Source organism: Lissotriton vulgaris, chromosome 4_1, assembly GCF_964263255.1.
Source record: "Lissotriton vulgaris chromosome 4_1, aLisVul1.2, whole genome shotgun sequence".
Classification (NCBI taxonomy): domain Eukaryota; kingdom Metazoa; phylum Chordata; class Amphibia; order Caudata; family Salamandridae; genus Lissotriton; species Lissotriton vulgaris.
Window position 1 is genome coordinate 1,694,570,609 of NC_141691.1, and position 16,825 is coordinate 1,694,587,433.

General features: G+C 47.0%; 1 protein-coding gene across 3 annotated transcripts in view; it reads right to left on the reverse strand.

Moving 5' to 3' along the window:
* The window catches only part of NBN (nibrin), a 325,485-nt gene that overhangs the window by 267,006 nt on the left and 41,654 nt on the right, over window positions 1–16,825 (reverse strand). For all 3 annotated transcript variants that reach the window (XM_086965975.1, XM_086965973.1, XM_086965974.1), the window contains exons 3-4: window positions 8,895–9,043; window positions 2,362–2,521 (exon numbers count right to left, since the gene is read on the reverse strand). In XM_086965975.1, the coding sequence (XP_086822101.1) occupies window positions 2,362–2,521; window positions 8,895–9,043 (309 nt within the window). The remainder of the gene's footprint in view (window positions 1–2,361; window positions 2,522–8,894; window positions 9,044–16,825) is intronic.

Consider the following 16,825-nt stretch of genomic DNA (forward strand, 5'->3'; position numbering starts at 1 on the left):
GGATGGATGTATGGATGGAAGGATGAAAGGGTGGATGGATGGAGGATGGAGGGATGGATGTGTGAAATTGTGGGTGGATGAATGATGGATGGATGTGATGAGGTCTAACAGGCGCATGTATGGTTGTCGATAGTTGTTGATGATGAGGAGTACCAGTTTCTAGAAACTTTTGTTGGGAGGGGGTCCTTAAGCCTAAAAAGGTTTTACAAGGGGGTCTCGGCATCAAAAAGTTTGAAGACCTCTGCAGTACACTGTGGCCGACACATAGAACTCTAGCCACGCTGGTAAAATGCAGCCCTACTGGTCCAGGTGGACCCACGCGAGTGACAGGGAGGTTTGTAGCGGTTCTAGGCAGTGATACAGCTATAGAGAGCGAGGAAGGGCCCAAGTCCTTGGGTACCGATCAAGAGGGTGGAGCTGCAGGACTTGCTCAGGTAGCCGATGAAACAACAGAGAGTGAATTGGAGGGGAAAGTCCGACCAAAAAGAAAATTGCATAGCTCAGAGTGAAGGAGGCAACCTAGACGGGATGTGGAGGAAAGACACAAGCTAAGGAGAGAGAGGGAGAAAGAGCTCGCATCCAGGAAGCACAGCGAGAAAACAGAGCAGCGTGCTCCCCAATTTACGAGAGCGGGATATGTACAGAGCACCTTCAGGGAATAAGAGGTAGAATTAGATGAGAGGCTTCTGCCAGGGATCCGAGCCTCACCAAATTTTCAACGTAGGGAAGGGCCTGACTGGGAAATAAGAGACCAAGGTAGCCTGGTACTGACCCAAACAAGACAGAGGAAAAACAGGATGGCATCTTTATACGAGCACAAGCGGAAGAGCGAGGAAGAAGAGGCTCCACCTGAATGCATGGAATAGACAGACTGGCCCCAAGGGAGATAGTGGCCAGAGAGGAAGGTGAGATCTTTGTTCTGCTATTCTACCACCTGCTAGCCCAATGGACTGGGGAAAGACCAGTATGATAGACCTCGGCTGAAGGAGGGAGCCTTTGAACCAGAGCCATGGCAATAGGGGAAGAATGCATCCTGCATCGAGGAGGAGATTCTGAATGGAACTTACCCTACACACAGGAATATCCTGTTTTTTCAGAGAAGCTTTCCCTTAGCTTCAAGAGATGTTGTCAATTTTCCTTGTCAATTTGACAGTTATATTTAAAGAGCCTCTTCTCTTCCTCTAAGGATATTGCCCGCTCCATATATAACTTTTGCTGCTCATTGGAACAATTCTGATTTCTGAATATGTACTCTGTATCTGAGCCTTCGTGGTATATATATTTGATTTTTTGTAATAAAACTAACTTTGTATCGATCTAGAATTTAGTTATTCAGTTGTCCCAATCACTATTCTGTTACCCTGCTAAGTTGATTTAATGGGCCTGATGTCAAGAAAGGTAGTGGCTCTTATTGCAAGATCAAGGGAGCTAGAATAACGCCACCAAAGGTGAATATTTGGGTGATCAAAATATTGGGGTACAGCAAATTATTAGGCTTCGGCTTCCACATATGCTCTGTATATTTCCTATACAGAAAGGCTGCTGCAGTGGCAGCAGAAATCATGGATAGCTACAAAAACAAGAAATGCACTTATAAAGCAACATTAACATTGGAAACATCTAAATATCTCCATAGAAATTATACTGATGATAAAATCTCCTGTGTTTATATTCAATGCACAAGATATAGTTAAATATAATACATTTAGATGTAACAGTGTACTACCACTGACATTTGATTTTTCCGCAAAATTTGTACAAAGGAAAACAGCACTATATCCTGTCAGCAAATATATTATGTGATTTCATGGAGGGTGTCATTTGTGACGTAATGTGTGCTGACAAAGCTAAACGTAGCTGGGGCAGCAGGTTCAGTATAGTTTTATTGTAACTATATTGACCTGTTCAGATGGCCTTTTCCCAGGTAATTTATATATTGGAATACATTGATTAGTAGCAAAACTATTTTCAGTGACATTTCGGGTTATGCACTTATGGACTTATTGGCCAGGAGTCTCTGCCGTTATTGTAAGCTTTTGCTTATTTTTTTAGTTATTGTCAGGTAATGCCCAACACCTATTGGGCACAGCCTCTGGTTTTACCATGTGTCTAGTCCCACCTCCCACAAATCTCACTGGTTTAATCACAAATAAAAAAGATGGAATAAAGTATCCTCTTTTAAAGACAATCAGACTCACATAATGCTACGCACATACACATACAGTCAGGCAGACCAATATTAAAATTCCTAAATCAAGAATAAACAAACCGAGAAACCAGTACTGCCACATACTTTTACTGAAAAAAAAAGACATTAAATAGAGAATGAATTGTTAGAAACTGATTTTCAAAGCTACTTACCTTAATTGTAACCTTGACAGAATTCATAACAAGGTGAGTGCATTCCTCAGTCCAGTTATTGACAACATGCCCTCCCAATTGAAGGAGAGCATGGTTTAAAGCAGATTTCCCAGGACCATCTAAACAGGAGGAGCATGTGATCAAAGGCTCGTATTCCACCCTACAAGAGGAAGAAATGATGAGTTTTAATGCAGCCCCTTAAAGTAGTTTCAAATAAACTATTTGTTCCTGGTTCTAACACATGAGTATCCGGTACTGTTTGAACTGATTTCAACACACTCATTTTAATACATTTTAGTGACTCATGATTGAGTGAGAGAGAGAGAGAATTGGTATTACGCACCCATGATACAGCATGAAGATGAGAATTCCTCATGCAGCTAGGAAGACCAATGCATAGATTCAAGAGGAATGACTGGGACAGTAGTCATCCAAAAATTAAAATAATTTCTTAAAAAATGTGATTTCGCAAATGAAGAGTCCGTCAAGGTTTCACAAACCCCTGGAACTAATATGCTTCTTACTGCAAGAAATAAATACTTCACCTAAGTGGCTTCACAAAATTAAATTGGTCATGCGCCATGGAAGAAAGCCTTGGGCACTTGCTAAAAAGAGTGGATTATCTCCCCCAAAAAAGACCTAAATGTTACTATTACTGAGCTTGAGTGTGCAGCCTAAATTGGTCTTCTTCACCTAGAGAGACTGCAGGTGATATGTTCAGTTTCTCTGTCCGGGCTGAGGACAACGAAAATGGGGTAGTGAGTAGAGGCAGAAAGGCAAGACCTGAATTACAAAGTGGGTTTGCGTGCAGGTTTTGTAGGATCCATCTTCAGTCCTCACAGTGCCTGCTGATGTGGACTGCTCCTTGGTAGGACGTTCGTAAGGAAAAGAACAATCTGAACCACAACCGGGTAGAGTATGGAGGGGCTGGGCTCATTACTTGGTAATGCAAACCAGTCTTAGAAGTAAGAAAAGGATTCTACCAGAGCCAACTAAAGTCAATGGCAGGATAGCAGGATCTCTCTGTGGGCAGGTGGCTGGGGTCTAGCTGTGGCTGTTTCTGGGTGAAAGTAGAACCTCAGACCATCAGTGATCTCCTAGAAGGACTCAAGAATGAAGACCATGGGAAATTCCTTAGTAAGAACAGGCATGTAGTGCTGTGATGCTCAATGTGAGCAGTTTTGCATCACTTCATGTTTACTACAAAAAAGGACTGGCAACCCAATCTCTCTTGCTAGACCGGGAAATGCGGAAGGCTGGCATACTAAACACAACACCTGGTGGTCCAGAAGTCTAGCCAACAGGGTGTAGAATTTCTCCAAGTCATTTTCTGCCACGTTTAGCCTCCAATCGCTTTAAGGCAATTATTAAAACCAGGCTCGCAGAAGTAAAGTGGGTGTCAGGTTGTCTCTGATTATACATACATTATTCAAGCATCAGGGAGCATTGTTGTTACATACGTAATAGGGATGGGAGGGTTTGAATAACTTTGTGTGAAACAGGAATTTTGAATGAATGTGTATGTCATTAAATGGGCTATTAACATCTTTAGGATATAGCACAGATCAGGAGAATATCCGTCTGGTGGCAAATTTACAAACAGCAGGCAACTCCCAGAGAAATATATTATGTTAAAGCACGACCAAGACTTTTTAAAGTCTACAAAACAAAACGACAGCATTTCCAAACCGATTTGAAAAATTAAGAAATATTTAATGAGCAAAAAGACAAAAAACAGTAAAAATCATCGAATTAGGGGAGCCACAGATGACCAAAGGCGGCAAACACTCACGAAGCATTGGGATGCTCTTCCCTTTAGTGGAAATTTGTACATACTGTACAAGCCTCATAACATTGAGTGACATGTAGAATGACCTGGGCTAGTTTAGACATTACAAACCATAACTATGTTGAAATCACCTCTAAATAGAATGTTCCTCCCAGCGAGTGTTAGGATGTTGCAACATTAGTCTTGAGGAATCTTTCTTAGTGTAGTTTAGGTGCATGTATATGTTAGTCGTGTACAACACTAGAGCTATGGAGATCTTATGGATCAGCTTTTAGCTTTTTTCATCTCCTGTGATGTAAAGTACCTCACATTCTACCCCTCGTGCAAGCTATATTGCTACTCCTGTCCTCGTGGGACCTGAAGATAGGTATTGTCTAAACCAGTCTTTTAAAAAAAAATCAGTTTCTTAAATGAGAGATGTCACTTTTCTATTTGCAATGCATGTTTCAATCAATTAAACAGGATTTATAGTGCGGCTAATTACCCGTGAGGCTATCCGGGCGCAGAGATAATAGCTGCTATGGGGTTTAGTCTTTTCCTGGATTCCAAAAGTGAGGATAAGGTCCATTGGTGTAGGGGGTGGTTGTTCCAGGATTTTGCACGAGATAGAAGAAGCGTCCTCCACAGTTGCTTCAGCAGATTCAGGGTTTGTGTGCGTGGGAGATGGGAGAGGAGCGCAGGTGTCTGTAGGGTTGGTGGAAGTTCATGCGCTAGATGATGTATGCTGGTCCTTAATTTGAAGAGCCTGTAGGTGTAGATCAGCATCCTAAATTGACATCTCTTCTGAATGGGGAATCAGCGGCGCTTCTTGAGATAGGGGGTGGTGTGGGTCCATTTGGGGAGGTTGAGGATGAGTCTGGCCGCTGAATTCTGTATGGTCTGTAGTCTCTTCAGGAGGTGTGTGGTGTTTCCTACATAGAGAGCATTGCTGCTGTCCAGCCGGCTGGTGACTAGGGCTATAGTGATGGTTTGGCTGGTACTGACGGGGAGCCATTTGAAGATCCTACAGAGCATGCGGTAGGCGAGGTAGCAGGTAGCAGGCGGCGAGACTGGGACTGTTTTTTCACTGTGAGCTTGTTGTCTAGGATGATGCCAAGGTTACAAGCATGGTCTGTCGGAGTATGTGCTGGTCCTAGTTCGGTAGGCAACCAGGAGTTATTCCATGGGGAGGTGTTGATACTGAAGAACATTTTGCGTGTGTGGAGTTTTAGAAAGTTGTTATTCATTCAGTCGGCGATGCCCGTCATGCACCTGTGGAATTTGTCCTTTGTGGTAGAGGGGTCTTCTGATATTGCTAGGATGAGCTGGGTATTGTACGCATAGGCTATGAAGTTCATTCCATGGGTTCTGCCGATGTTGGCCAAGAGGATAATCTAGATGTTGAATAGAGTAGGGCTGAGTACGAGCATTGCAGGACGGCTCAGATGATGTTCTTGGGTTACAATGTGAAAGGTGGTAGACGGATTCTCTGTGTTCTTCTTCTGAGGAAAGATGCAATCCGTTCGAGGGCCTCTCATTGGATTATGATGTGATGAAGCCTCTTCAGAAGGGGGATATGGTTTTGAAAGCTGCTGAAAGGTCGAGAAGAATCAGGTCCGCAGTTTCTCCCCGGTTGAGGAGGGTTCTGATGTCATCAGTGGCAGCAATCAGGGCGGCTTCCGTGCTGTGGTTGGTTTGGAATCTGGATTGGGAGGGGTCCAGAAGACTGTTAATCTCAAGTTGTTCTGTGAGTTGGCAGCTGATTGCCTTTTTGAAGACTTAGGTGGGAAAGGAGAGCAGAGGGTTGGGCCTGTAGTTCCTGTTTATGTTTAACACTGGTAAGCATTTTGTGGGAGCATTTAGGCCTTAGGCATTAGAGCCAATTATCTTCAACATTACACTGGTGATGTACAGATACTATGCCCCTGCTACTGCTATATAAGCAAAGAACTTCCAATGCAATACTGTGTGCTGCACATGTAAATGTAAATGTAGTAGTATTTGTATAGCGCCCAAATCGACCCCCGAAGGGGTATCTCAGGCGCTTGTACGCATACCGCTGTGGAACCCTTCCTGGCTTTTCCCTTTGAAGTGCCCACTACAGGGCACCCCCAGGCATCTTCGCGTTGTTGGGGCAATTGTGGAGATTAAGCAAGCTATTGCCCAGAGTTGCAGAGTGGGACCCATGATTAGAATAGGCACTGAGGCTAGAATTATCAGGTCCGCTGAAATTGAGCCCAAGACCTGCCGAGGGGGGAATTGAACCCTGGTCCCGGGCTAGACCTCTGCATCAGAGTCTGCCGCTCTAACCATTGAGCCACACTTCTCCACATGAATTCCCAAATAGCCAACAGAGAGCTACCAAACCCTTATTCATCAAATACATCAACTAACAAACAGTATCCATCACAACAGTCATGACATGACCCTTTCTCTTGGAGTCTGTAAACCCCCTGCTTCCAAACGGGGAACAACACTTCCCACATTACATATTTTCTTCTTTGTCCCGGCTTCAATGATCAGGTGCTCTATGCTGCACATGTGTTATGCCTCAGTCTGCTTACACTGAAGTATACAAAACAAAGAAAGGATGGAATGCTTGAATCTCAGTGGCTGAGATGAATTGAAGGATTCCATCTATCACTTTTAGTATATTTTTGTTTAGTTATAGCACCAGCAAAGAACTCAATCCTCTTAAGAAATTATGGGTTGGTCTCCGGTAGTCCCAGTTTCATCCACTGGGTGACCGAATCTTGTGGACTTGATGATTCAGCCGACCTCATTCTCATACTAAGGTTGTTCTCTTCTCTTTTTCTTCCAAGTAGTGAACGTGGACAAGAACATCAAGAGAGATTATTTCCTGGGCCTCTTGCACACATTATATCGGTTGTGTCCAGAGTCAGTAGAGGGTCCCCAGTCATGGTGATGACTGAATGCAGTAGCATAGCTCCAATCTCTGGAGAAGACTTCTGATTAAAATACTGTTTCATCTTGATCTGTTGTCTACATTTTCCTGTTTGAGCAGAAGTTCCCCATGTTATGATTGGGGAGACTAAATCCGGGTCGACATACTGTGTGACTCTTCCTAGCAGTCATCTACAGTTTTCTCCAGATCTTCCACCTTCACTCCCAACGTGGTGGGGTTCCTCTTCAATTCCTTAAAGCATTTTCAAAGTCGGACTTTATTACATCTACTTTCCACCTTCATTTCCTTGAAAAAATACTCAAGGAATTCCCGAGTAATGCCAACTCAGTGGGGTCTATTTGTGAGTCACTAGTTTTTGAGCGTACTGGGGGTCTTTCTGTGCATCTTAGTGTTTTTTTCCAATGTTTTAAGTGGAGCATCTCCTTGACCAATGGTTCTTGCCTGCATCTGCTGTCGCAATCACAATCACAATGTGATCCTTTGCAGCAGCAGTGTCTGAGAGTCTGTAGCAAGGTGTGAGGCTTGCCTCTTTTTGCTTTACTGGTGATTGTGCACTCCATCCCCGCTTGCAGAAATTGCAAGTGCCTTGGTTTGCAGAGTGTGAGGTTTATCAGTCTGTGCAGGTAAGCCACAGCAAGAAAGCAGGTTTGAGTAGGTGTTTGGATCTGAAACGATGCAATGTTCATGTGAATGAAGCAAGGGTGAATTGTCAAAATGTCTCCTGTGTCTGTCGCAATATGTTTTCAGGTTTTCATTCAGAGTCGACTCAATTTTTGCATGACTGGTGGAGGGCCTAGTGACATGGCTGTCACTGGAGGTGGGGATGTAGGGCTGGCTAGGGGAGTAGTGATTCTTATGTGTCAGAGAAAGGGTTTTTTCCTCTAGGAGAGGGCACACAGCTATGTAATAACGCTAATATACCAAAAAGTGGTGATTCCCTGTAGAGTTGAGGTGCAAGCGGGTGAGGGGATAAGCCCTGTAACCCTTCAAAAAGAAGTACTAACAGGCGCTAGCACTGGATAATTACAAATTATCTTCTGATGTCGATACTGACATTACTGTCTAACTTATTTTAGAGTGTGCATGGGTATTTTGTTTTAGGGGGAGTAGTGCGTCAATCAGAAACCTGGTAAACTCTAATTTGCCTTGTGCTGTAGCTGTGGTGCACCCATTGGTCAGCCACTTCCTCCACTTACCCCATTCAGTCAGCTCTATAGAGTCATTTTATGTTCGGGGGCTGCCTATAGCAACCCAGTATCTTCTCTGTACGCTCCGGCACAGGCACGCTTCAATGTCATCCATCCACATTCTATTGCGACTGTGCTGTGGCATTGTTTTCATTCTGTTTTCAGATGGCTTCCCTCCTGGGAGCACAATGATTGCCATTTGTTAGACTCCATTCAATTGTGGCACCTGATCTTTCCTTGCAGTCTCGGGGGAGAAGGAGCTTTTGATATCTGTTCACCGGTCTGCATAACAATCCATGTGCAAGTAAGATAATACCAAAGGGCCCAGCATCACAGCCTTTTATGTGCCTTCCTGAACCAGTAGGAAGTTGTTATGCTAGCTGTTTAAGAAAGTTTAGAGAGAGTTCTCAAATACCTCCCACACCTTCCCTATATTTTAAGGAAACCAGAACTCACTGTCTTCTAGTGTTTTTGATTGGGAACATAAAAGCACATGGCAATACATTTACTCTATACCCTGTCAAGGCCTCAAACGTATTAGTAATATTTTCCAATAATAACAGCGTATTGAACATTTAAGATTATCTGTGAAGAGACCTCTCTAAATAGGAACACATAAAAAATGCATCAGAAAAAAGTTATCAAAGTTTACCTAAACTTGCTATGAAAAACTCCACAAGTGACTTGATCTTCGGACTTTAAAATTTTGGGTACATTATTCTGAAGCTTCTCTTCATTGACGAAAGTACCATACTTTGAAGTATCTTTTATAGTCAATTCAGGTAATGAAGTATGCCGACTCTGAAAAGAAACAGGAATAGTTAAATAACCACTTTCTATAAGATTGCTTTGCAGTACACAAACTTGCTAATAAAGCAATGGCTGGTATGAGACACATGACTGAAAAAAAAGAGAATTGGCAGGTGGCATTTTAACTTGAGATTATCACTGTCTTTTCTCTTTTCTGGAGGTTTTTAGCCTCTTTCCCATCTGTAGTTGTATGAGACATTCCTGTCATAGAGAACACCGCTTGTCTACCAATACCAAGTGATTGATTTTGTTTCCAACATGTTTCCAAAAAGCAGTCATTTTTAGTCCATACTATCTGATCCAGATATTTAACTCTTTCCTATGTTTTCTACAGTGGAATATTTGCACTTGCTCCCAAAGAACTGTTATAAGGAAGTGAGTTATATCTACGAAAACAGAGAGTTGTTTAGACTTCTAGTTTTTGGACTTTGATTGTGGTTGAGGCACTAGAGGCTTACCAGAGTAGGACTTGATCAGCACAACTCACTGCTGAAGATATGCAGAGTTGTCAGATCAATACAATACGGTAAGGAACACCATAGGACTGTTGGAGTCATGGAGGAGCTTAGTGTACAGGATTTATTCAATCTAGAATTACGGTGGTGCTTCTAACACTCTAGGTTGGCGAGTAGGAAAACATCATCTTGGTCAGGTCTAAGGGGTGGCTGAAAGTTTTGGGATTCCAATGTAGAGTTACTAAAAAGTATGAACTGCTAGAGGGGTTTTTATGAGGGCATTAACTATGTGTAATCACTTGGGATGGAAAATCATCCAGTGAATAGGTTAGGTTAGTCTTTGTCCCTTTTCCGGGATGGAGAGATGCGGGAGGGGAAGTAAGTTCTATGTGTGAAAGACCCCATTAGGATGAAACATTTCCACACAAGTTTACATTTTAGGTGAATCCAGCAAATTACTTTATCATTCCTAAAGCTCATCCTATTCTTTCCTTGGAAGCACTAATATTTGCAGCCCTATTCAAACCCTTTTAATGAAGAGCGCCCACTAGTGGGCGTAGCTAGCAAGCCAACATGGCAGACGCACATTGTTAGTGCTCTGCAGTCCAGCCCTATATTCTCCTGTCTGGACTCCTGCATCTGACTCATTCACGCCAACACATGCACGGAGCAGCACGGCGCGGACCTGCAGCACCCGCTGATACCTTTCGTTCCCACCACAAACACACAGCAGCTGCAGAATCACTGTGAGACATCATGGGGCCTACTCGCCGGGGGCATTGGAGAGGATCCATGGCCTGGTCTCTGTGAGCCTCCGTAAATGTGCCTGCAGCCGCCTGGCTGACATGCGGCGTACGTTGCAGGCGCAACTTCTGCGACGGCCCAGACCCTTCCAGATGGCACTGGCGGTTCTCCCTGCCCGACTGGTGATCTCATGGCCACTCAACAGCCTACTAATGAGTCCCTCCCCCCAGCCACCTGGCTACGGAAGCCTACGGCCTGTCCTGACATCGGCCCCTCGACCAGAGTGTGGGCCCCACGAGGGGGGGATAGACCACCCACCCGACATCCGCCCACTGAGGGCGGCTGAGGACGTCAACAGACCTGCTCTTGTCCCAGTGGCAACCGAGACAGCGAGCGAGAGGACGCTGCGTCTCGCACCCGACTCCGTAAAGACACATCTGCTGTGGGGTCCGACATCGGAGACCCATATGAGCATGGCGGGGTGCCTCATCCTCCCTACGTTAGTGGTGAGTGGTGTGCCTGCTCCGACTGCTGCTGCGGTGGGGATGGCAGACGAGTGGACACCACATCCTGTGTCTTCGCATGGAGCAGCCTGCCCGCCTGCTACGCCGGCCCAGCAGACCGCTGTGACGTGTGTCCCACCACATTGAAGCGACCCTACATGTTCCTGCCGTGATCGGATGCTGCAGTGACCAGAGGTTATGCCCGGCGGCCTGCCCACACGGAACGGCACAAACTTGACCCTTAGTGCTGATTCTGGGGACCTCTAGCCATCAAACGCGTCACTGCAACTCCAATGAGAACCCAACCTTGGCCACAGGTACACCGCTGGCCGCCACCCTACCCCGCCACCTGGATCGTAAGCCTATTTGCCAACACACTCTGCATTGTGGCCCGCCATAGGGGCCTTCTGTGACAGCGGCATGCTGGACCCTCTGCTATGCACGTGGTCGCCTCCCAGCCCTCATAGAGACCAGACAGGCACCATTGCTGTCACACGCTTCGTGCTCCCCTCACTGCCACTGCTCGCTAGGAGGTCTGAGACTGCCCACGTAGCACCCTGGAAGACCGCCTGGTCTGCCATCCCAGACTACGGAGTTTATATCTCGAAACCCACATGCATTGCACCTCTGAGAGTCTGATTTCCAGCTGAGACTGTAGGCCTTCCCGGATCCCCACATCTAAGGCCTCAATCCTCTGGCTGCTTACACAACATTAGGGAGGTACAACTCATTGGCAGATCACATGTAGCCCACAACTTCCTCACATCGGAGTCCACTGACTTTCATTGGCGCCAGAACCCAGCCGTTCCGGCGACCGGTGGGGAGAGAAAGCTGACAACCTGTTAAGGAGCCGCTGCTCTTGACGCTGTTGCTGCTCGCGCAGCCGTGAAGTGGAGACGACCCGCAGCCCAGGAGATGCGCCACGGGACGTGCCTTTCCGCTGAGGAGCTTGCCATGGAATGCCTTCGTGCAAATACACAGCAACTGACCACGAAAACCAGCCTGCTGCACTCGACGCCTCCGGGAGAAGAGGCAAGTCCCGACCTCTCGGTATCGCATTGGCAGCTAAACTGGACTTTGTGCTAGTGGCCGTTGAGAAAATAGGGACTGCACTGGACCAGACCAGGACATCTCTTGAGTCACGCATTGACAAAGTCACCACAAACTTCACTTTACTGCGTGCCAATAACCATAAGCTGACAGAGACAGACCAATCGCATGAAAATTCCTTGTCGGAGCTCAAGCCTATTACTCAAAGCCACACCGCAGCACTACAGGTTATCCTGGACCGAGTACACGTGCTGGAAGACCGCATTGAGGACTCTGAAGGGCGTTTCTGATGCAATAAAATCCGCTTGTGGGCCTTCCGGAGGGCGAAGAGGGTCGGACCCCGGAACTCTACATCGAGCGGAGGCTGAGAGATCTCCTAACTGCAGAGACGCTATCCTCACAATTCGTGGTGGAACGCATGCATCTCGTGCCGGCACACAGGCCCCCCCTGGAGCTCGACCACGACCATTACTCTTTAAGCTTTTGAATTACAGAGACCGTGACTCAGTCCTGTGTGAAACCCGCAAACTCTCCAATGTGCAAGTGGCCCTCAGCCAATTCATGCTGTTCCCGGAATACACTGCACAGGTACAGAAGCAGAGAAGCACCTACACCGAATTTAAACGTTAGCTGCGCGCTCTAGAGCTCCCGTACTCCCTGCTGATACCGCCAGGCTCAGGGTGGTGGCCGGCGGAACAGCCCGCTTCTTCGACACACAGGCAGACACCTGGGACTGGCTAGAGAACTCAGGGTTGTGGTCGGGGACGCATCCCTCCAACCCAGAATCATCCAGGCCTGGCTGCAGAAGACCCCGCCGTCATGGCAATGGGAGGAAAACAGGGAATGCAAACTCGACTGTGGCGGCCCCAGACCTGGAACAAAGCGCTGAGGCGCCTTGCAAGTGGTGGCGGCACTGGGAACACAGGCATACCGTGAGAACCATGAAGAAGAATCCTCTGAATCTGAAGCGAGTAGCGGATCCAGATGAACTAGATGGAATGCATCCACCAGACGTCACGCCACAGACTGCAGATGAAATCATATGAACATTGTAGAGGCAACAGGACCAGAAAAGAAATGCTGTATACGCAAGCAGAGTCTCTCTCATTGCAATTGCCTGAATTGTTGATGTTTTTCTTCTTACTTCTTGAGTTACCTCCTAATGCATTGACCTACCACACGCTTAAACACCCTACAATGTTTACACTTGCCAGGGTGCGTGAGTAGGGTAGATGCACATCAACGCGTGGGTTGGGACACAGGTAGCAGATCCGCGTCATAGAGGTATACACGATGTTTCCATCTCGGCACGCATTTCACCCCACACCAGTCACTACACTGACATTGTTATGACCATTGTTGGGCGGGATATGGTTTGGACAAACCCCACTCGGGTGTTCGCCCTTAATGTTAACAAAGTTCGACACACTGTCTTAGGTTTTGTTTCTTCACGATTAGCCCGCAACCCCTCCACACAATGCAGATCCGTAGCTCAATGGTATACCCCTCCCTACCCAGACCAACACACTGATCTGATATGACACAGCTACAAGTGGTCACATGGAACATACGCGGCATGCACACACCTACGCGGTGCTACTCCATTTTTTCATACTTACAGAGCCTTAGGGCTGGAATAGCGATGCTCCAGGAAACACGTATGTCCAAATCTGAGTCGGAGCGCTTGCGTAACAAATGGAGAGGCCAAGTGTTAGGCACCACATATTCAGCACACGCACATGGCACTCTGATATGGGTCCGAGCGGGAACCCCGTTCGTTAGCAAGGACTGCGTCTGTGATGCAGAAGGAAGTTCAACGTTCGTGAAGTGAGGTTTGAATGGTCAGGAGATACTTTTGGGCTCCCTTTACACCCCCAAATCCGATCAGGCCTCCTATCTCGCACGCATATCCACAGTAGCAGCCCGATGGAGTGGGCTTCCCTGTCTTCTGGGGGGGGGATTTCAACTCGGTTTTAAATGTAGATTTAGACAGGTCGTTCCCGTCCCTGTGTGGCGGCTTTTAAACCCTACCACCCGTCTATATTCTCATTCCCCATGTACGCCTCCATCGGCTGGTCACTTCACCGACGCTGCTCCTGATGATTCAGAATGCAGAGTATCTGGGGCGGACCCACTCCGATCATAGCCTCTTATTGTCCCCCGGTCCTTACATAGCGTCTGCAGCCGCAAGCCCTAGAAGACCCTACTTTTAGGTCCTCGTGGGGGACATCGATCCTGCAGTACTTTGAGTTAAATGAGGGCACAGCCAGCGATGCGCTAGTCGAATGGGAGGAGTTTAAGGTGACAATAAGAGGCCATTGCATAGGGGCAACATGGAATATACGTAAACAACTATCTGACTCCCTAGCACAGTTGGAAGCCCAACTGCTGCGCTATGAAATCACAGGCAAAGGAGGGGGACGGGATTTGCGACGCCTAGAGACGCTGCGTTCTGAAAATGCTGACTGCACCGCGCACACAACCCGTACCCACACTGCGACGGACAGGGCAGGCAGGTTATTGGCCTGGTTGATCCGGCAAGAACATGGGTACACTCCAATAGGGTCGCTCCGCACCTTCTCAAGTCAGTTGCCTACCACGCAACAAAACATACACGGGGCCCTGAAGGAGCATTACGCCCGCCTCTACCAGGCCCAATGCTGCTGCACTGAAGTGGAACTGGCGCGCTTCCTTGACCCTTTACAGCTGCCCAAGGCGACGGAGGAGCAACAAAAAGTGCTTAATAAACAGATATCGCGAGAGGAGATAGGTGCGGCCATTCAGTCCCGGCGACCGGGAAAGCTGCGGGGCCTGATGGGTTGCCGTCCGAATATTATAAAGCATACCAGGTCTCGTTGTTGCAATGCCTTGATACGGTGTTCGCCACTGCACTGGAAGAGCAGCACCTCCCTGCTTCGATGCGAGAGGTGCATCTGGTTTCCTTGCTGAAGCAGGACAGAGATCCTCTGGAAATGGGTTCATATAGGCCTCTGGCCCTGCTCAATACCGACTATAAAATCCTCACAAAGATACTGTCCGACAGGCGAGCGCAGGCAGTTCCAGGACTGGTCCACGCAGACCAAAAGGGCTTTGCGCTGGCGTGTAACACCTCTCTCAATTTACGCCGCTTCTTCCGAGTAGCCACCTATGCGGTGGAAGAGTGGCCCACAGCAGGCTACCTCATGCTGGACCTAGAGAAGGCCTTCGACTCTCTGGAGTGTCCTTACTTATTCGCAGTACTCACAAAATTTGACTTGGGCCCAGAGTTCCTTCGCCAAGTGCGCCTTCTCTATACAGACCACCCTGTGAGAGTTAAGATAGGCCCATATATCTCGGACCCCCTTCCCATGCAGAGAGGCACGCGCCCCTGTCCCCGCTCCTGTTCGCAATAGAGCCGCTGGCGGAAGCATTACCAGCCAGCTGACAGATGGGGTACCCCTAGGAGACGCTACCCACCATGTGTCGCTCTATGCAGACGACCTCCTCATTTATCTTAGGGCTATTGACTGCGTCCCTTCTCAACTAATCCGATTACTTGGAGATTTTGCTGCACTTTCTAGACTGCAAGTAAACACAGGTAAATCTTGCCTCTATCCCTTCAAAGAGGGACTCTGCGATCCAGGGCTCGCTATAGGTGACACCCTGGTGCGATGGATGCACCAGCCCTTTCGCTACCTGGGAATTCAAATCTACCGTCAATTGCAAGATTTATATGATGGGAATCTCGGCAGAGCAGTGATAACCATCAAATCACAGATACGCTTCTGGAGCATGCTGTCATTGGCTGTGACAGGCAAGATAGCACTCACCAAAATGGTGGTCCTCCCGCGGCTCCTATACTACTTTACGAACTTACCCATGTATGTCCCTGCCTCCTTCTTCACTGCCTTTGAGAGACAACTCAGATATTTCATCTGGGGTAATGCTCGACACAGATGACACTGAAAAAGCTGTACCTGCCCACGGATCAAGGTGAACTGGCAGCCCCCTGTCTCGAACATTACTACCTAGCATCCCAACTGCAGTGGATAGTACGGTGGTTCTCCGGTCGCAACTGCGCAGATACAGCAACCACACAACCACCTTATCCCCTGGAACATATAGTCTGGTTGTTTCACCCTGGAACACGGCCTGACCACCGGAGCCTCTCCCTCCTCTGTCATTCACATTCCGCCTATCTCCTAACATAGGCCACGTATGTACCTGTCAACCGCATACCTGATCAAATTGTGTACAACTGCTAACGTGAGCTATCATGATCTGTGACACTACTATACTCTATATGATAATTATGACACCCAATAAAGCCTGTTGTCACATGTAACCCAAGCTGTATTAACAACAAACTCCAATAAAACAGATTTAAAAAAAAAATGAAGAGCGCCCACTAGAACTGTGCTTTTTCTGCAATCATAGGATTTAGATTTGTAAAGGTTCTCAATTATTGATTCTGTAAATCATGAGTTTGGAATTCTGACTCTTGCTCAACTTTGTGCAGAAGTAACAGTAGTCTACAATGACAAAATATATTTACCAAAAGTAAGAAAGTGGTGTAATGGGTCAAAATAGTACGTTTTGCTTAATACAAACAACCACAGGCACAGCCAATAGATTTGGCGTTGGCACCGCCTTTTTGGCTTTATAAGTGCTGGTTTTTAGGTTGAGCTTCACAGACAACACAAACTGTCTGGTTGAAAAACTTTACTGTGGGCTAACCAAGAACTTAGAGGGGTGTATGGCCCACCCATTGTTTATCATTGGTTGATTGTAATGTCACTCTCCTTTGCTTGCTTCTAATGCAATGGTTCTCCTAGTGCAAGCAAGTCCATTTTCTGTTGGTCCCACCCCTAGAGCATAGTCGCTTTACCACCTCCCTGATTGGCTGAGTTCTATCCTTCCACTGCTCAGTTTTACTCAGAGAACTTTATAAAAAAATGTGGTTAAGCACTCCATGAGAGTGTATATTCCAGCTGACTCCCCGGTATGTTTCTCCCCCACCACCTCCGCCACTCTACATTGTG